The sequence below is a fragment of the Anguilla anguilla genome, chromosome 3, assembly GCF_013347855.1.
Source record: "Anguilla anguilla isolate fAngAng1 chromosome 3, fAngAng1.pri, whole genome shotgun sequence".
In the NCBI taxonomy this organism is placed as follows: domain Eukaryota; kingdom Metazoa; phylum Chordata; class Actinopteri; order Anguilliformes; family Anguillidae; genus Anguilla; species Anguilla anguilla.
Window position 1 is genome coordinate 17,938,954 of NC_049203.1, and position 20,264 is coordinate 17,959,217.

At 38.2% G+C, this 20,264-nt stretch overlaps 1 protein-coding gene across 5 annotated transcripts; it reads right to left on the reverse strand.

The window, feature by feature from the left end:
- Window positions 1–1,546: 1,546 nt before the first annotated feature.
- On the reverse strand, window positions 1,547–19,365 carry LOC118222379 (cell surface glycoprotein CD200 receptor 1-B-like). Of its 5 annotated transcripts, none has more exons than XM_035407943.1 (12): window positions 19,037–19,365; window positions 17,212–17,265; window positions 16,714–17,019; window positions 16,042–16,317; window positions 15,470–15,576; window positions 14,318–15,123; window positions 13,802–13,888; window positions 13,130–13,189; window positions 7,486–7,791; window positions 6,766–7,053; window positions 5,092–5,206; window positions 1,547–4,514 (listed from the first exon to the last, which is right to left on the reverse strand). In XM_035407943.1, the coding sequence occupies exons 6-12, from the start codon at window positions 14,397–14,399 to the stop codon at window positions 4,454–4,456; spliced, it is 999 nt and encodes a 332-aa protein (XP_035263834.1). In that variant the 5' UTR covers window positions 14,400–15,123; window positions 15,470–15,576; window positions 16,042–16,317; window positions 16,714–17,019; window positions 17,212–17,265; window positions 19,037–19,365; the 3' UTR covers window positions 1,547–4,453. The 5 variants fall into 5 exon arrangements, with proteins under 5 accessions (XP_035263834.1, XP_035263835.1, XP_035263833.1 ...); XM_035407944.1 differs by having other exon boundaries at window positions 15,470–15,818; XM_035407942.1 differs by having other exon boundaries at window positions 15,470–16,317.
- Window positions 19,366–20,264: the final 899 nt, after the last annotated feature.

Consider the following 20,264-nt stretch of genomic DNA (forward strand, 5'->3'; position numbering starts at 1 on the left):
AGGCATCACTGATTTTTAAAGAAGTAATGCAAATTAATTCTCTAGGACTAGCTATGTGAAGTCAAAAATTTGTTGTAATAGAGCGACTTTTCATTTTGACTGTACGCATTATTCCAAGTAATGTCTTCTCAATCAGAGTGAGAGTTCAGAAAGTCCCTTACTTTATATATGACACCTGTTGAGAAATCTTTGTAATCATGCATTGTAATCAGTATTTCTGTACTTCGGAACACATTTTCTACATTTTGTTTTAGTAATAAGAGCACAGACCGACTTTAAAGATTATAAACCTTTCAAGGTTTAGTTTGATATTGGCTACAAAAAGTTTTATAAAAACAAAACAAAAGGAATGTCATTTCTACACTGCTATTAATTTAAAACAAAAATCTGTTTTCTGCACAGCAACAGCCAGACAAAACAAACAATTTGCTGCTGTGGTCCATAAATTGTATTGTCCATGTGTTTTAATGTATGTCATAAATAAGTCCAATTAATAAATGTGTCGGATCAAATGTGCAATTAAATTGTGAGATATTTATGAACAGATTCTGCATTTTCCTGAGGGAATAAAAAAAAGCATAAATCCTTGAGCCTTACTTATTATGGATGGTGGCAGATGTAATTCTTGAGCATATAGTGATATAGCTGTGTAATGAGTGATAACTGATATGAGGAAGCAGTGCACATGACTTTTCCTGCTTGAACATGTTGCCCAGGAGAAGTTTCAATCCAACGGGGTTGTGTAAATAACCACTTTCAAACTAACTGGAAATTGCTGCCAGTTGCATACACGCATGGGATTAATGCTCAAACGCTGTCCATCAAGCACTCTAGTGAAATAAAAGTAAACTACTGTATATCAATAAGCAGCTTGGCTGTTCTTTTTTGTTGTGTTTACTCGCAAATGACAGGGGAAGCATGAACTCTACTGGCTGTGATGCTGACTGTGAAGCATCTAGGTGGGCAGATACAGTTGCAGATACCGGCTAGTGTAAGTTATATCTGGTGCTGGCACAGGTAAGACCTTATGATATTACATTACATTTAGGCATTTAGCAGATTCTCTTATCCAGAGCAAATTACCAAGCTGGAAATTTAACCAGCAATTGGAGTCAAATACTTAGTCCACTGATTGTAACACTAGAATACCACCCGAATTTGGTTAGATCAATAACAACTGAGCTGTGAATGGAAAGAAACTCATTGTTTAATTTCTGCATGTCTTTAGTGAAATAAATTAGACAGATCTTAACAGGGTTATTTATTTGCTTTTTTCTGGATTCACTGATTCTTTGATGGCCAAGAATGATGTGCTTGAGTTACTTGGACTGCTGCAGGAGTAGAAGCCCATTGAGCTGAACGCTAAATTGCAATCTGACCACTCTCAGTATTTGAATTGCAGGAATGAAATTAATTTGCATATTTGCGTTCGCTCTCTGCATGCGCAGCAAATTAATTTCATTACAACCAATCACAACCTTTCCTCCTACTTGTGCAATTATCAACCATGCGAGACTGAGGTAAATTTCTGTCAGCAAGCATTTGCTTTTTTTTTTTTTTTTTTTTTACAAAAGAATTTGCAGAAATGAAATGCTTGGATTCAAAAATGGTCTTTGGTCATTTGGTTATGTTTAGAGGTATAATTTATCCTATTAAGCAACATTATGTCAGAAATAGCTATGCATGCTATGTAGAATAAACATCCCACATTCACATTGTGTCATGGTACTGTCTTACATGAATCTCATTTTGGTGGAGGAAAAATGTAAAAATGGATCTCAATAGCATTTTTCCAGTTCTCCATTTGTAGTCTTTGCATGCGAGAAGAGCATAGCCCAGCAGCTTCACTTCCACTGTAACCAGCAAAAATCGTTTGTAACCAATGTAACTATTCAAACTCAGTATACGATTGCAGAGATCTTAGTGATTGTGGACCAGAACAAATCAGCCACATCAAGGAAATGCCAAGCTCCATATCTGTGATTATTTTCATCACTCAGAGTGTACTGCCTGAGAAACACAAGGCTTCAAAAGCCCCAAACATCACATGCCTTCCTCACACACTGGTCATGTTCTTTTGGATAAAAAACAAAAAACAAAACAAAAAAAAAAAACAGTTGACAGTTACACTCAAGTAATGTAGACATTATGAATTCATACATTTGTATATTGCCCAAATTATGTTTAACCTTTGGCTGCTGTACTCATGGGAAAAAGTACCAGCACAATATAAAAACTTTATTTATGTTTATAACTGTGAATAATCGCTAAAAAAATTATCTGTTCATTTGTACAGCCTCCAGAAACATAACAGCACTGTAAGGCTGTTTTGGAGTGACTGCAACATATACTGTATATTTCTTTAGACAAAATGCTGAATGGCCCTTTACTAGTTATTGTAATGGCAGCTGGTCATCATGGACCTCTCTAAATATCTAAAATATTCTTCATTACACATACAAACTGTTTGGGTCAATCGAAATGCATTAAAATTGAAATACTATTTCAAAAATCCCTGACAGTGAACTATCATTTTAAAATCAATGGTGTGTTCTGCACAATCTGTGGTCTTAACACATGACTGCCCTCTGCATGACTGCCAAGCCTGGTGTGACTCTGCACATATTTATTTTGCTTCAAGGGCTCATATCTGTCATTCACGATTAGAACTATGTCCTAACTGGGTGCTACTAATTCTACTTATAGTAACATGTACACGTAACCAGCCTCCGGATTGTCAGTTCTCACTGGAGTGATTTAATGTTGTCAAACTTCTCTCATTTGGATATGTTTTTGCTATCATTTTGGCAGTTGTATAGCTGATTACATGGTCATACATAAGGAACTTTTTCAGAGTATTCAATGTCAAGCCACTGCCCCTTCAGTTTGATAACTGCAATAGCACGATAATATCTTGCATCAGGGGCAAGTCAGTACTCACGTGAGAGAACGATTTTCAGGAAGCATGTACAAGATACTTGTTTAGTCAGTCTGGCAATAAGTTGTCTGGAATTTTTGTATGACTCATCATGCATTTCCTGATTTAATACTACTACTACTACTTTCAGAGTTAAGGTGAAACAGCAAATTGTAAATTGCAGTGAATGTGAAAAATTCTTCTGACTGTCTTTATGGTTGTTAGGTGTGCTTCTACTTGCTTTAAGATCATTACCAGATGAATCATTATCAGATTATTGGACCAGGATATTTTATTTCTGCAGAACGAGATGAATGGATTTGCTTCTCAATATGATAGACTCCCTGGAAATGTCCTCTTTGACAATGCTTGCTGATTGGCAGATGGCCTTCTCCGGGAATAACAGAATAGCTTAACACAGCTGAATTTTCTCCAGTGCAAATCAAGCACCTTGTAGCAGCCATGTCCAAAATGCTGAAAACACAGAGCCTGTTCCTTTGTCACTGAGCCTCACTCTTCTCAGAGATAAATCAATGCTACACCTCTTTATTTGAACCTGAATTCACTTCCCCTAATCACCATGCCACAATGCCACTATCTATTTATTTATTGGTTTATTGATTGATTGATTAATTGACTTATTTACAATAGCAAGTGAGGGAGAAGGATCAAGGGAGTTCCTGAAGAAAATTTGACAGCTGTAGGTAAACCTGCAGAGCTGGTTTTTGTTTTTGTCAAAGGCTGTTTCTCAGGTTCAGCACAATAATTTACAGCCAAAAGTTCTCAGGAAAGGCCTGCATGATGTCATCTGTTTTGCTTATCAACAAACAAACAATAGTAACTGACATTCAGCGTAGACATACCAGCACAACTCACAATATGATTTTTACCTGCTAGAATAGTTCTGTTAGAAGAAGTTAGAAGAGTTCAAATGAAACCATTAGTTTTAACAAATGAATTTACTTTAAATCTGCCGTCTTCTGACCAGAAATGCACTTCCCAGTTACTATGACTCTGCTTCTTTCACACATGGAGCTATGAGTGTAGAAACTAGGACCCAGGAACTTAACCACGCGCTCAGGAAACTCTGGTGTTTTTCTACTGTGTTGTAAATTCTGGAAACTCTGGGCTCTGACATCATACTACATACCTCCTAAGAAAATGCTAAATGTAATGAGATCTATTGCTGGATGGATGTATTTGGGAAAAAATGTGCATTCCTTTCAGAAGGTAACTTTTCTGTTCATGAGTACTAGTGGCTCATTATTTTGCATATTGTACGTACTCGAGGGTACGAAAAGCAGTTACAGAACAAGGCTACAAATCTGTACAGTGGTGCCCATTGTCTTTGATACAGCAGGAAACAGTTAATGATAGATAGAAAGAAAAACACATTTTGAACAGTCATAATTTAAACTGTGAAAAAGAATCATATTCCTTGTTTTCCTCCATATTTTTCCCATTTCTTTTCGCAGTAATGCTCAGCTCTTTGGCAATGATAGCTTGTGTCAGGACATGGAACTGTGGTGATGAGGTTCAGCTGGGACCCCTGGGTTCAACTGTAGACATGGCATATATAGGCCTCCATACTTTGTTTCTATGGAAACAGAAGATAGAGAAATCCTGTGTTTGGATATTGGAATGAACAGTTTTGTGTTAAAATGCTTGTAATTTCCTGTCATATCTGAGTGAAGAATCACTTGCTTAAGGGGGGCGTGTTGTAAATTTTGGGGAGATAAAAAAAGATTTCCATACATTTACTTAGTAGATGCTTAGTAGATGCTGTTAGGAAGATCTAACATGTCAAAGCCCAGTTCTCTCAACCCACACCACAGTGACATTACCATATTTCTGAAAGACATAGCCTAAAACCTCAATTAATAAATCCTACAGCAAACCACTCCCCAGCTCAATTCAATTCAATTCAATTCAATTCAATTCAATTCAATTCAATTCAATTCAATTCAATTCAATTCAAATCAATTTAGTCCATTTTATTTGTATAGCGCTTTTGATAGTAGAGTCACTGTCACATAGGTGTTTTATGGTGGGAATACAAAAGAAAATTGGGCAAAGAAACCAGGCCTGAACCCTGGTTGAGATATAAAAAAAAGATCCCCCCACCTGCCAGGAGAAGGCATCGCACTATTGAGAAAAAATGTTTCACCTCATACCTCTTCTTTCTAACTGATGTTCTCAAGATGAAGCATGCAGCCAGAAATCCTGACATTAACATGACAGAGCAGACAGAAAGGACGCTATACTGCAGGCTAAAACTTGCTGTAGACTCTGAAAAAGACAAAAAAGATGGCACTTCAGTGAGACCAAATTTGTGCCTGTATGTTGCCAGAGCTGTGCTGAACACTTGACTTGAGTTAGAACCCAGAAATATTGGTCACAGAAATATTCAACTGAATATAATACTGCTCTTTTTCATAATAATATATAGCATGAATACATAATATATGGAAATGCATACTGTAATGGTAAAATATTCTCTTGCTGTCTAATACCTTCATGTAGAAGATCAAATTAATTGTGGAGGCCATGTTTTATTCATTATTCATAATTTGCATACCTTTTAAAACCTAATAGCAGTTTTGCATTTCTTGAATCTTGAGTTTAATGAATTATTATATCAAATTTACAATCAAATTTATAATTATGTACACTAGTCATCTTGGAACTTCAAATCAAGATTGAAGATGTAATACTAGCACAATTTGACAGCTTAGGAGTTCAAATTTGTTTTATTTTGGTAAATGGTAAATGGACTGCATTTATATAGTGCTTTTATCCAAAGCGCTTTACAATTGATGCCTCTCATTCGCCAGAGCAGTTAGGGGTTAGAGGTTAGGTGTCTTGCTCAAGGACACTTCGACATGCCCAGGGCGGGGTTTGAACCGGGAACCCTCCGACTGCCAGACAATCGGTCTTACCTCCTGAGCTATATGGCGAATAGTAATTTTAATTACTATTCGCCATATCTTCACAGACATCAAGAAGATGAGCATTCAAAATCATTTTTTTCAACTTTTCGGGGTTATTTTAGTGGTCATCTTTACAATAGTTTAATGAGTAGGAAAATTATGTGAATCATATGCTATAGCCTTCACAGTCAATCTCAACTCAATTGAAGACCTATGGGAGATTTTGGACTGACATGTGAGACAGCGCTGTCCACCACCATCATCAAAACACCAAAAAACACCATGGTGTTCCATCTCTTGATACAGTTCAAGAGACTTTCAGAATCTATTCCAAGGTGCTTTGAAGCTGTTCTGGCAGCTTGTGATGGCCTAACACCTTACAAAGACACTTTATGTTGGTTAATTTGTCACTTGTCTGCATATACACTGAATGTTTCTTTTTCCGAAGAAGGTTGGGTGACCAAAACATTGCTGATATTTTAATACTCCAAAATGATGCTTATTTTAAATGTGGGTTGTGCCACTTTCTTTGTTAAAAGTCGTATACAGCTCAAGAGCTCAGAAATATTGAAATCTGAGAAAGTTACAGAGAAGGAATAATTATGAAATGAGCATAGTATGGTCACCTAATGGAAACCATGAAAAAACATAAAAGTATTTTAAAACATTACTGTTGGCAGTGACACAATCCATATCCTCATACTGTTTTAAAATGACTAGTTTTGAGTTTACAATGAACGGTGTGACTTATTCTCCACAAAATACCACAAGTACTGCAAATAATAGCTCAGTTGTTATCGATGTAGCCCAGAATGTTTTTGCCAGCTGGCTACAATAAAATGCTAAATTAATTAAAATCAGTTATCACGTGAATCCACTAGTAACAATGTGTGGCCTCTAAACCAGAAATTACTGTACCTTCATGGTTTAAAGCTTGAATCAGTTCAGTGTGACCCTCTGTCCAGCTGGGGTGGGTGATGATGCAGCTCAGGTTGTCAGCAGGAACATGGTCAGGGAGGATCAGTCTGCTCTCCATAGTGAAGGAGCCATCCGAGTTCTTTGTGGAACTCTGAGTTGCACTAGAGTTCCACTTGTTTCTCCAAGAGATGGAGGCAGCTGGTTTACCACCTATAGCTGAACAGACAACCTCTCTCTTACCATTCCTGAAGATATCCAGCCTGGTTGATATCTGTGGAGAAACTGGGACTGCCAAACAAAAATGGAAGGTCTTTTTGTCATCTTTTGTTTAGTCATGACCCCAGACAATTTTCTTCTACAGCTGATATTCAAAACCTGTGGTCCTAGAACTGATAAAAGGTTAGAAACCATTCTTATTGAGCATCTGGACATTAGCATGCCTTGAATAATTTACAGGCCTCCATTCTTCTTCATAAGAAACTGACCATGAATTTATTAGCAAAACACATTCCCCAAATTTAGGCACACACCTATCTTACATCAAAGTGCCTGCCCAGTTACATGGATAGCTCCTTAATGTTATGAACCTGACAAGTGAGGCTTGTGTAACTTGGACTATTTGAAAGATAAATCGGCCACAGTCACATTATATAACACACAGTACTTGACCTGCTATTTTGATCACAAGAGTGGGTTTTGAGCAGACTGGGAAAATCTCACCTTCTGCAGACAGTTTGATTTCTGCTGAATAGCTGCCATCTCTGTACACTGCCTCACAGTGATAAAGTCCTTCATCTGCCTTTGAGAAGAAAGGTATGTGCAGGTAGCTTCCTCCACTTTTGGTGTTGTTCAGCAATTTCCCATCATTGCAGGAGTCATAGTCTTGCACACCGAAACCAGATGCTATTGTGCATTGGCTCCTTTCAGTGTTCAGCTTCCAGATGGTGTGGATCATCTCATTCCAGGTCTTGTTGGTGCATATCAGATCAACACCGCTTCCCAGATCATGAGTCTCACTCCTGAACTCTAAAAAAAAAATTTTGAACAATGCATTATTTTACCACATTTATTTTAAATGTGGTATACATTTTAGAATGACTGTATTATTGAACATTGTTGTGAACCACAGGTGCCAGCTCTGTGGGTGATGAGAAGCTTGAGCATCCCTAATATTTGAGGAGGTCAATTATTTATACATTCTTTTAAAAAAAAAGAACTATGTGTGTAAAGATAAATTATTATCTTACCTAGACGTGTATCATCAACTTTTAACCAGTTGGGGGTGCAATTTATTAATTTTGTGTTACCAATATACATATAAGCCGCGTTTCCACCAAAAGTACCCGGAACTTTTAGTCGCAGGAACTACTTTTCAAGGAACTAAAAGGTTCCTTCAGCCCATTGTTGTCTGCGTTTCCATTGTGGTCTAAAGTCCCGCGAAGATTAAGCAAATTAGCCCACTGACGTATGAAAAAGCGACGTTGTCGTCGGTCCAGCTGTCCTATGATTTCTTCTGTAACCCCATGCTACCACTGAAGTAGCCTACATTATTTTCTAATAACCGGAGGGGTTTATTCCACTTATATACAACAAATTACCAACAATGACTATATATGGTTACTTTTGTATTTATTGATTTTTATCGATTTATTGACCTGAAATTGAAATATTCTTCTGCAGCCGTTTGGGCATATTTTACCGTTGTCAAGCAAAACTGTCGTTGGTAGTTGAACTTGGACCGTTGTTATGCAACAAATAGGATATAACAGGCCAATAGTCAGATTGTAACTGTTTTATATATCCTCTCAAACACATTCATTATGTTTTTATGCGAACATTCACTTTCATGTCTTGACATCCGAGGCGACAGAATGCATTCACATTCCACAAATAACTGGCAACAACAGCAGAAAACATGCACACGTTGTAAACAATTTGCTGTTGAATTGATTACTTTCTCATCGTCAATTCCATATAGGCTAAATGCAAAATGACAAGAATAGAACGAAAACTCGGACTTGCGTGAAAATTTAAATTAGCAGTGGTACAGCCCCCGTTTGCTTTCCTTCAAAGTTTCTGCTAGCCGAGCAGCGAAGATGCGAACCATGCACCATAAATTAGTCCATAGTCTTCCTGGTCTTTTTGTGGAATTGAAGAATGGCAGAGTAAAATTACGGCGGTCTGAAAAAGCAAAAGGGACGATTACTAGAATTAACCTGTTATTTTACCCTGACAAAAAGTGCGGAAGGTGATTTCCAGTTTGCTTTTTACTGTATCACCAATGTAGGTTATGCATAACTACCGCATACCTCACATAACTGTATCAAATGTTTTGATTCAATTACAACGGGATAACAAAGAAAATCCGGAAGAAAATATTCAGCAACCGAATTAAACCATTTGAATGTTTTGGTACGTAATATGCTGTCCCAGCATGAATGCTTAGCATTTTATAAAAACAAATACAAAGCAAGAAAAGAACAGAAGAGCACACGTTATAATTCCAAGACGTTGGCAGGCTATAACCAAAAGTAGCCTACTGCGCCGCATAACATACAAGTTTGATTTCAAGTTATTATGAAAATAAATCGGTTTGCGGCTGCAGATTTTTAAAAAAGGCGGTTGAAATAAAACACTGCAAGTTGTCGACCAATCAGAAATTTTCAGCGCTTGCGCCCCACCCCAAAGGTTCCGGTACTTTTGGAAAGTACTACCCCCCGAGCAGGAACTTTTTTGGGAACTTAATTTAGACCCTAGTTCCTGCGGTCGAAACGCACTGACTTCCTCAAAAGGTTCCTAGTTCCGGGGTAAAGGTCCTGCAGTGGAAACGTGGCTATAGTGAGTCACGACGTGCGCAGCACTAAAGGCCAGTTCTATGCGCTCAAGTTAATGCCAAAAGTATTTTGTATTTGTAAGCAATGACTTGTGCTTGCAACTTATGGTTTGTGTTTGTACATTGCGAGTTGCAACTGAAACAAAGTATTTTGTACTTGAAAGAAATGACTTGTGCTTGCAACTTATGGTTCATTCTGTACTCTGCAAGTTGAACCTGTAAAAAAACGTTGTGTTTGTGGATATAGATTTTCATGAGGGGGGAGGGTTTTGTGTTTTGTGATCTGAAGTGGTTTATTAACATTTGTGAACAGAAAAAGTATGAATGCAAAACAGTTTTTTTCCTGCAACACTCCCTCTACACGCAACGCCCAGTTTACAAGAAGAAAGCTCCAGTAGTGACCAGGGTTGCCATATGTTTGGTGATAGACCATCGTTTTTTGGAGCAAAGAAAAAAACCAACATTTTCCTACACATTGATTCACTGGGGTCTCCAACCTGTAATATGCTCCTTAATACCGACGTTCTTGGAGACTCAATGCGGGAAAATTGCCCAATGTGGCAACCCTGGTCTCTACTGGAGCGCTGATTGGATAGTTGCAAATGCCCTGAACGATTGGCTCTCCATACCGGAAGTGTAAAATCAGCACCAAAAGTCTGTCTGTAGCTTTCTTCTTGTAAACTGGGCTTTGCATGTAGAGGGAGTGTCGCACATAAAAAACTGTTTTGCATTCATACTTTTTCTGTTCACAAATGTTAATAAACCACTTCAGATCACAAAACACATGTAGATTTTAACTTACAGACGTGACCCTCCCCCCTCACGAAAATCTATATCCACAAACACAACGTATTTTTACAGGTTCAACTTGCAGAGTACAAACACGAACCATAAGTTGCAAGCACAAGTCATTTCTTACAAGTACAAAATACTTTGTTTCAGTTTCAACTCACAATGTAAAAACACAAACCATAAGCTGCAAGCACAAGTCATTGCTCACAAATACAAAATACGTTTGGCATTAATTTGAGCCCATACAGTTCAGATATGATTCGCAACGAGACTGGATGCAACTTGCAAAATTCCAAGACGTCTGATTGTAAACGTTCTAAAACTACACTTGGCGATTTGACAATGTGGGTCTTTTGAGACCCCAGGCAACGGCTTCAGATGCTCTGCAACTAACCAGTTCACACTCTGCAGTGATGTTCATACCGGGCAAAAGGTGGATAAAGAACGTCTGTGGAAATTGATCATCACTGATTCTACCCCAGGTCTGCTACAGCATTTTAACCCGGCTCGGCAGTGTAAAGACAGCTTAAGTTGGCCTAATCTTAGACAATGAATGAGTATGTACATAACATTACTCTTATAACAACCATTTTTTATTCAGTAAATAGTAAGCTAAGTGTTATAGTAGGTGTGGTCCAGGTGCCAACTGACTGACGTCACACAGGCAACACTGGTTGGATCCGGTTGGATCTCTGGGAAGTGAGGTCTAAAAACACACTTCAATTACCATTACATTACAGTACATTACATTACATTTATTTGGCAGACGCTTTTATCCAAAGCGATGTACAAAAAGTGCATTTCTTGGTCATAGACAACTACTTAACACAGGTTCAGTAAGATACAATGCTTATTTTGTACAGCTATTTCTAGTCAAGAACACAGTTTAGTTCACACAGTGAACACTATTCAGACCTAACCTCTGCAAAGCCAACTAGGCAGAAGAATAAGCTACAGTATTAGGACAAATACAAATTACCAAAAAGTTCTGGGATGGGGCAACATGTAACAAGTGTCATAAAAAGGGGGGGGGGATTTAGAGTGAAATATACAGCGTGGTGGTGGTTAGTCTAGGTATAGTCTGAAGAGATGAGTCTTCAGGCCACGGCGGAAGATGGGTAGTGAGGGGGAGGTTCGGAGAGGGACGGGGAGTTCGTTCCACCGCTGGGGAGGTAGGGTGGAGAAGCTCTGTGATCGCTTTGTTCGGGTGGGAGGGGTTACAAGGCGCCCTGCTGCCGCAGAGCGGAGTGGTCGAGCAGGCACATAGGATCGAATCATGTCCTGCAAGTAGATGGGGGTTGTCCTGTTGGCTGCAGTGTAGGCAAGGGTCAGGGCTTTGAACCGGATCCTGGCAGCGACCGGTAGCCAGTGGAGTGATCGCAGCAGAGGAGTGACGTGGGAGAATTTGGGAAGGTTGTAGATGAGTCGGGCAGCGGCATTCTGAATCATCTGTAGTGGCTGTATGGCACAAGCTGGCAGGCTTGCAAGGAGAGAGTTGCAGTAATCAAGGCGAGAGGTCACTGTAGCCTGGACGAGCAGCTGGGTGGAGTGCGTTGTCAGGTATGGTCGAATCCTTCTGATGTTGTACAGAAGGAATCTGCAGGACCTTGATGTGCTCCTTGAGGTCCAGTTGGTCATCCAGGACCACCCCCAAGCTCTTGGCAGAGTGAGAGGCAGTCACTGTGGTGCCATCAACCGTGATTGAGAGCTCACATAGTAAGGAGGTCTTCTCGCCACTGGTACCGCCAAAGAGAATGAAACGGAGATCTTTGAGATTGAAACTTTAATAACTGGTTGCAATACCTTTAGCAGCAATAACTGCAACCAAATTCTTCCTATAATTTGATATCAATCCTGCACATTGCTGTGGAGGAATTTTAGCCCACTCTTCTTTGCAAAACGTTCTGCTCTATTTCAGACAAGATAGTAGGTATTCGAACATGAACTGCTAATTTCAGGTCCTGCCACAGCATCTCTATTGGACTCTATCAAGTCAGGACTTTGACTAGGTCACTCCAAACACCCAAATTCTTTGCTTTCAGTTGTGTAATTTGTGTGCATTCAGAATTTAGGTGCAATGTCAGTGACATCTGTTTCATAGATTACCGATTTGTGATGTACAGTTTTGCATGATATAGTCATATCATGATAGTCTTTTCTGGCTTTTCTGGCTTGGCACCTGTTATACGAACCTTCATAGTTTGTCCTTTCACAAATTTCAGAATGAAAATGTTCAAAATTCTCAGCTGCAACCTATACTCAATATGCATTATTGAATATATGGGCTTGTTTTGACTGTTTGTGATATCTCAGGCCTTTTACATTATGAAAGATGGAATGATGTTTTCCACCTTTTGGCCTTTCATATGAGCAAAGTACAAATAAAATAAAATAAAACCATTTTAGTAAGCTAGCTTTTATATGCATTCTGAAATGCTGTACTTTTTGAAAGATGCCTCGACCATTCTTTTTTCAATGATCTCAACAAAGTGAAAATGAAATGCTCAGATTGATCTCATCCATTAAAACATACTGCGCATTTCGGCGCAGTGCACAAGTTAATCTTCTTGTGCCCCGTGGTGGCACTTTGCCCAATCTGTATGAGACTCACCCTGCTTGGTTTGATTGATACACCCACTCATTTACATACAGCCTGAAATTGAAAGGTTCTCCATTCTATATTTCAGTTTTAATTCTGGGCTGAATAATCTTCCACATTTAACAGTGAAAACACATTACCGGTCAACAGTGATTTGGTGAACTTCGGGCCTTGAGACGCCGTTGGTATGATGTAGTTCCCTGAAAGTTCAAGGAAATGAGAAGTAAATGGTTTTATTATAAAAATGTGTTTTATTCTGCTATATATTTGTTTACTGAGGTAAAAAAAAACAGTCAAGGTTTCTATTTCTATTTTTTATTTCAGTAGAAAATGTGGCTATTCTGTATAAAGGTAGATAAAATATAACTCTCAGGTAATGTAATTCTTCCTTTTACAAAAATACACTCATGAAAGATGCATTTTAATGTTCAATCCAAACAGCACAAAGTATGAAAGTATTAATGGTTAAATAAGTTATAACTTTGATTTCACCACTATCAAATTTAAACACAATAAATGTAATTTTCAGCATGGATAGATTTATAAAACAGGCATGTGGAGCAGCTTGAGAAAACTTGGATTGTAAACACACACATACATGAACACATACATGCACATTGTATACACACTAATTCTGACATTTCCTGCTTGAATTTATTACAAATATATTTATGGATAGGGAGTTGAATGCTCTTGTTATCAATATGCTGAGCAGTCATTATTGTCACAATCACAGCATCAGCGAAATGTATGCAACCTCAAGGACCAAAATATTACCTCAACCCTGGAACATACGCTAGCAATTTCCTTACCTACAACTGCATGCAGGAGAAGCAATAAGCCCATGGCAATGTCACCCAGGATCACAAACATTTCAAAAATCTTGTTATTCATCCAGACTGGGGAAAAGTAAATGACAGAGGGAAGGAGGGAAGAAAGAAACTCAAGAAAAGTAAGTGGGTTCCAAACGAATTGCAAAACAGGATCTTCATTGTTTGCACCTTGTTAAGATGTGGTTTTTGAGGACAGGAAGTGCACGTCATTGGTAAGATAGGTGGGGTTGCTCTTTGTTAGGTGCACATTGCATTGACTGAGCTTTTGAATGCATTACTGTGTGTTGTCAATTTGGATTGAAAGATAGATTAAATATGGACTTATTATGGATGGAGGGCAGGATTCAATGAGCATTCATCCTACAGTTTAACTCTCTTGTTATCAATATGCTGAGCAGTCATTATTGTCACAATCACAGCATCAGCGAAATGTATGCAACCTCAAGGACCAAAATATTACCTCAACCCTGGAACATACGCTAGCAATTTCCTTACCTACAACTGCATGCAGGAGAAGCAATAAGCCCATGGCAATGTCATCCAGGATCACAAACATTTCAAAAATCTTGTTATTCATCCAGACTGGGGAAAAGTAAATGACAGAGGGAAGGAGGGAAGAAAGAAACTCAAGAAAAGTAAGTGGCTCCCAAACGAATTGCAAAACAGGATCTTCATTGTTTGAACCTTGCTAAGATGTGGTTTTTGAGGACAGGAAGTGCACATCATTGGTAAAATAGGTGGGGTTGCTCTTTGTTAGGTGCACACTGCATTGACTGAGCTTTTGAATGCATTACTGTGTGTTGTCAATTTGGATTGGAAGATAGATGAAATATGGACTTATTATGGATGGAGGGCTGGATTCAATGAGCATTCATCCTACAGTTTAACTTATGAATTTCCCCTTTACAAGAAGACTATAACTTTTCAGTGATTGCTGTGTTTGTCAAAAAAACTAAATGCAAAGACAAAGTTAATGGTAAAATAGTCATGTTTGGACTGAATACCTTTGCTCGTTCCTGCAAGAGCTGAATAATTAGCTCTGGATATGGTGCTGACACACTGGTCATTTTTATTTGCAGTAGTACAGAAACAGAGAGTGTCATTTCTTATTATAATAATGTGTACATGTTTATTTGCTCACATTACAACATCATGGATGGAATATTCACATATGTGTAACATAACTCCCCCCCCCCCAGAATTTCACTCTCCTGTCTTCTGGACTCAGCTGGATTGCAGTTTTTTGAAGGTTCAATGATGGCATGAATAGTCTGCAGCCCGTGAATCTTCACATCCTGAGACTGCAAGAACGAAATAAAAGAATATGAACAATCAAAAAAATCACAACTACAGTTCTATGTTAACGCCTGATTAGGAGTAACACACATTGTGGTTCCTTCCTATTGTTCGTTTCATAGATTGATGCTCTATAATATTGTCAATTAAGTCCACATTTCTTGCTCTTGCTGTCTCTCTTGGGGTTATTCTCCAGGGAATTAGTGCTCTTTGACCCCTGATCATTGTATTTTTGTTTGCATCATAAGCTACCCCTGGATAAGAGCATCTGTCAAATGCCCGTTAAGTTGTCATTTTTATCTATGAATCTATGAATTCACAGTGAATAGGATCCAAGGGGATACATTATACCTTTTTGGGAAACTTCCTTATGATACAAAATACAGCCAGAATCCCCAGAGGAACGATTACACAGCTCATGGAGATTCCAACTTTCTTCAAAGAGAAATGTGGCGCCTCTGGAAAGAAATGTATTAACATGTCAATGGCTGGGAGACTGAAATTAGTTATCATGTTTATAATGTGGAAACTTATCATGCACTGTAATTTGTGTTCACAATAAAGGTATAAAAAATGAAATACCGACAAATTGACCACAGGGAACCCAGTGCATTCCCCTTTCATTAGAACAAAGTAGTAATTTAGTATTATTCAGGACTGCGGAACAGCATCTATCCATACACAAGACCTCCTGCTGTGCCTAGATGAGCACAAAAAAAATGAGCACTACCAAACTGTTTTTGTTTTTGGCGCAATGGCATCCATTAATTTTGGAATTGTTGGAGAAAAAAAAAACTATCACTTCACATAAGTGTGTGATTAATAACTGATAATAATAACTCATTATGTGGCTATCAGGTTGCACATCCAGTTAAATTGCGCTTATTGTCTTGTCTGAAAGGTAGGAAGATAACAGCTCTGACCTGAGGCTGGAGAGACCCTTAAAATGTGAAGCTCTGTCCAGCTGGGGTGGGTGATGATACAGCTCAGGTTGTCAGAAGGAACATGCTCAGGGACGATCAGTCTGCTCTCCACAGTGAAGGAGCCGTCTGTGTTATTTTTGGAAGTCTGAGTCACACTGGAGTTCCACGTGTTTCTCCAGGAGATGGAGGCAGCTGGTTTACCACCAATAGCTGAACAGACAGCCTCTCTCTTACCATCCCTGATGATAACCAGTCTGGTGAATATCTGTGGGGAAACTGGAAGAACCAAAAAATGAGCTGATTGCAGAATTTTCTTTAAACTTACTACATTTTTATATACACAATACAAAAAATGGTAAATGGTCTCTAGATGCCAAAACTGAATGTATAATCACCTTTGACCCAATTAATGGTTATATAGTTTTATTAATACACTGTTTACAAAAGTAAATCGATAGACATCAAGCCTAATTAAATGTAACATAGTTTGTCCCTTACTCTGTATAACAAATTCCATTAAGTAGCCTATCATGTGGGAAATTCAAATAAAAATATATATTTTTTTATCTGAAGTGAATAAGTGCCATGTAGCTTTCATCTTGAAATGCATAAACTGATTCTTTCAAAATGACTGCAGGATTCAACATTCAAGTAGATGAAGTGGTCTCTTACCTATGGCAGATACAGTGATTTCTGCTATGAGACTTGCACCTTGAAATGCAGTTTCACACCTATAAATTCCTATATCTGTGACTTTAAAAATAGGAATGTGCAAGTAGGATTCCCCATTAGATGTGTTGCGCATGACTTTTCCATCCAAACACGTGTCATGAGGAGGTTTGTCTGTGCTAGCTGCTATTGTGCAGTGGTTTCCATTTCTAGGGATCCTCCAGGTGGTGTAGAACATCTCGGTCCATGTCTTATTTGTACATGTGAGATTAACACTCTTGCCAATGGTATATTTTTCAGTTCTGTGGTCTGAAAACAGAAAGGAATACCTTAACCCCATTTAGGTAATCCAGAGGTAGAAGATAATTGATAAGATTAGTTGTAAAGGTTTAGTTGAAACCCAAACTCAGTTCTTAAGGAAACAGGCCTCTTTTCCAAGACAGAACATTTTGGTAGAAGCAGAGAGCTGAAAAAGAGATATCACAGAAAACTGAGAATTACCAGTAAACAGAGGTTTTGTGGTCGTGAAAGTGCCAGGAGAAGTTGTGGACTGTCCTGAAAGATTAATCAGAGTTTAGTAGCATTAGTTAGGGGGTGGGGGGTGGGGTTGAGATTAAGACAAGATCAATAAGGAGGTGAGACTGAGTCAAAACCGAGACCGAAACAGTGAGTCTCATTTAAGATCATGATTGTAATTTTGTCGGATTGCCACTGTAAAAATATTTTGAAATATTTATCCAAACTATTATTTGTTACTATGTGACAATCACAAAATAATCATGTTATAGAAAAAAATCTCACTTTTCATTGGATTTATTGGCATACTGTACATTAGGCCTATTCAATGACTGAATAGCAAGGTGAAAATAGACTAATTAACACATTTAAAATGTAGTTATGCTAGGCAGGGAGGAGCACATCATCACATTGTTATTCCCACATTTTATTCTGTAATAAGTACAGCACAAGTGTAGACGAAGATACAAAACAATACTGCCTGGAAACTATGCTCTGAAGTTTACCAATCTGAGCCTATCTAAGGAACTAGTGTTGTGATGACTATTTTTTGGTATAACACATTTTTGTAACTTTGTAATGGTGTGCTATCTTGGCCAGGTCTCCCTCGAAAAAGAGATTTTAATCTCAAGTGATTTCCTGGTTAAATAAAGGTTAAATAAATAAATGAATGAATATATATATAAATAAATAAATAAATAAATAAATAAAATAGCGCCCCCACATGGCCAAATTTCACTGAACTTGGTGCGTGCCCCCTCAGGCCTCATGTCCCTTATGTACTGCAATGTTGAAATATTTGTTTAGGTTGTGGAGTAATCAACATACACATTTTATAGATTTCATGCAACTTCCTGCACCCTTAGGCCCCTTGAAAAAGACGGGCAATAACTTTGGCATCAATTGTAACAAAGAATTTTAGATAAATGGTTCACTTCCCTGTTTGGTGCCTTCACTTTCAAATTTGTTTGTTTACAGCAGCCACATTGTTTGACCTAGCTTCTAATTTTAAATAACATCTGGTCACAGTACTCTCAAGATGATGCACGGCCAAATTTTGTGGTGATCCGAAAAATGCTCAAGAAAGAGATGCCTTTTAAAGGTTTATCAATGTATTTATTGAAGTACAGCACAAGTGTAGAAGACGATATCTCCCCCATGTTCGAAAACCACTAGTCTATAGGCCTGCATCTCATTAAGTCTCATTTTAGCAATCGTATATTGTAATTAAGGTATAGTCTTTGCTGGCTTCTTATGGGAGGGTCAAATACTTTTTTCAGCGTGCTAATTTCCCGACTGGTCTTGAGGAAAAAAATCTGTGTCCTCATCTAAGGAGACCATGTCAAGACTGAGTAAAAGGGCAGCTGAGTTCAAGACAAGGCTGACCATCCAAATTTGGTCTTGAGAACAATCTTGAGTACTACAGCACTTCTACTTTCTGTATAGGAAATTCATGTTAATATATACCACAGAGAGCCAAGGTGTCTGCAGGTTTTTTGTTGTTTCTCAGCAAATTGATCAATGAAACCAGCTGATTGTACATTTCACCAACTTCACTTTGTACCTGGGCCTATATTACTTGCTGATTTTAAGGTGAAAACAAGCGAACCAACCTGTGACACCAAGAGGTGAACACTGCTTACATAAACAATATGAGCTATGCCAAAAACAGAAGGAAAGATGTCATAAACAGTGTATGCAGTCTTACCCTGCATTCTTTCTGCTTCAGATGTTCTAATTTTCTCAAGTCTCGAATAATGTTTGTACTTTAATATCATCACTCAAACCATAGCAATAAAAATAGACTTACCTTGAACAAAGCCCACAATAACAATTGAAATGAAAGCATAGATGTGTCTTTTGAAAACCATTTTACCTGGTTTCAGCACGGAAACCTGAAAGACAGTGTTTGTTCTCTATCTCACCAAAGTGAGGGGGGACTCCAGGGCGGAAGTGTGGTGGTCTTTCAGTCTGTGTGCACTGGTGTTGGCTGCTATTCGCATATGTCTCGGTGCCTGCAATTTTGCTGGATGTGTAGTGTGTCTCATTAATTATCAGACAATAATGATAGGAAAAACAATACTGATTGGAAACTATGCTCTGAAGTGTACCAATCTGAGCCTATCTAAGGAACTGGTGTTGTGATTACTATTTTTTGGCATAACTAATTTTTGTAACTTTGTAATGGTGTGCTATCTTGGCCAGGTCTCCCTCGAAAAATAGATTTTAATCTCAAGGGATTTCCTGGTTAAATAAAGGTTAAATAAATAAATAAACTAATTCATAAATAAATAAATAAATAAACAAATGGCCAAATTTCACTGAACTTGGTGCATGCCCCCTCAGGCCTCATGTCCCTTATGTACTGCAATTTTCCTCAAAACATATGGTTGAAATTTGTTTAGGTTGTGGAGTAATCAACATACACATTTTATAGATTTCATGCAACTTCCTGCACCCTTAGGCCCCTTGGCAAAGAAGGGCACTAACTTTGGCATCAATTGTAACAAAGAATTTTAGATGAATGTTTCACTTCCCTGTTTGGTGCTGTCATGGTTGTGTTTCTGTCTGTTTTTCCCTGTTGGGCCGCCAGATGGCGTCACTTCTGTTTTGTGTCCTGCTCGTTCCCCTGTTGGTTAATTGTATTACTGCTTTCAATTATTTTATTGTCTATTTATTTAATCACCGTCCCCACCTGCCTCTCGTTTTCCCTTCCCTCTGGTTTGATTGTTCTTTGAGTTCACCTGTGTCTTGTTACCCCTGTCTATTTAAGTAAGTTCTTTGTCTCCTTGATTCAAGTGCTGGTTCTTTGTGTTTGTTTCGGATTTGTGCTGGTTCCTGAATTATATTTGTATGTATCTTCTAGCGTTTCATTTGTGTTTCTGAATGCGTTTTGTTTCTGACTTATATGTTTCTACTACGCCTGTGTATTTATGCCTGTTCGTTCCTGCCCGTGTGTGTTTTAATTTGGAGTTTTCTGTTTTTTTTTTTTTGTTTTTTTTTTTTGGAAGTTCCCTGTTAAGTAAAGTCTTTGTTAA

Excerpts from the sequence above, each read along its gene's own strand:
- LOC118222379 (XM_035407943.1), bottom strand. The coding sequence starts at position 14,399 with ATGAATAACAAGATTTTTGAAATGTTTGTGATCCTGGATGACATTGCC. Across the intron at positions 13,889-14,317 it reads TCTCCTGCATGCAGTTGTAG|TCTGGATGAATAACAAGATT; the intron begins GTAAGGAAATTG and ends ACTTTTCCCCAG. Across the intron at positions 13,190-13,801 it reads TCTCCTGCATGCAGTTGTAG|GGAACTACATCATACCAACG; the intron begins GTAAGGAAATTG and ends TTGAACTTTCAG.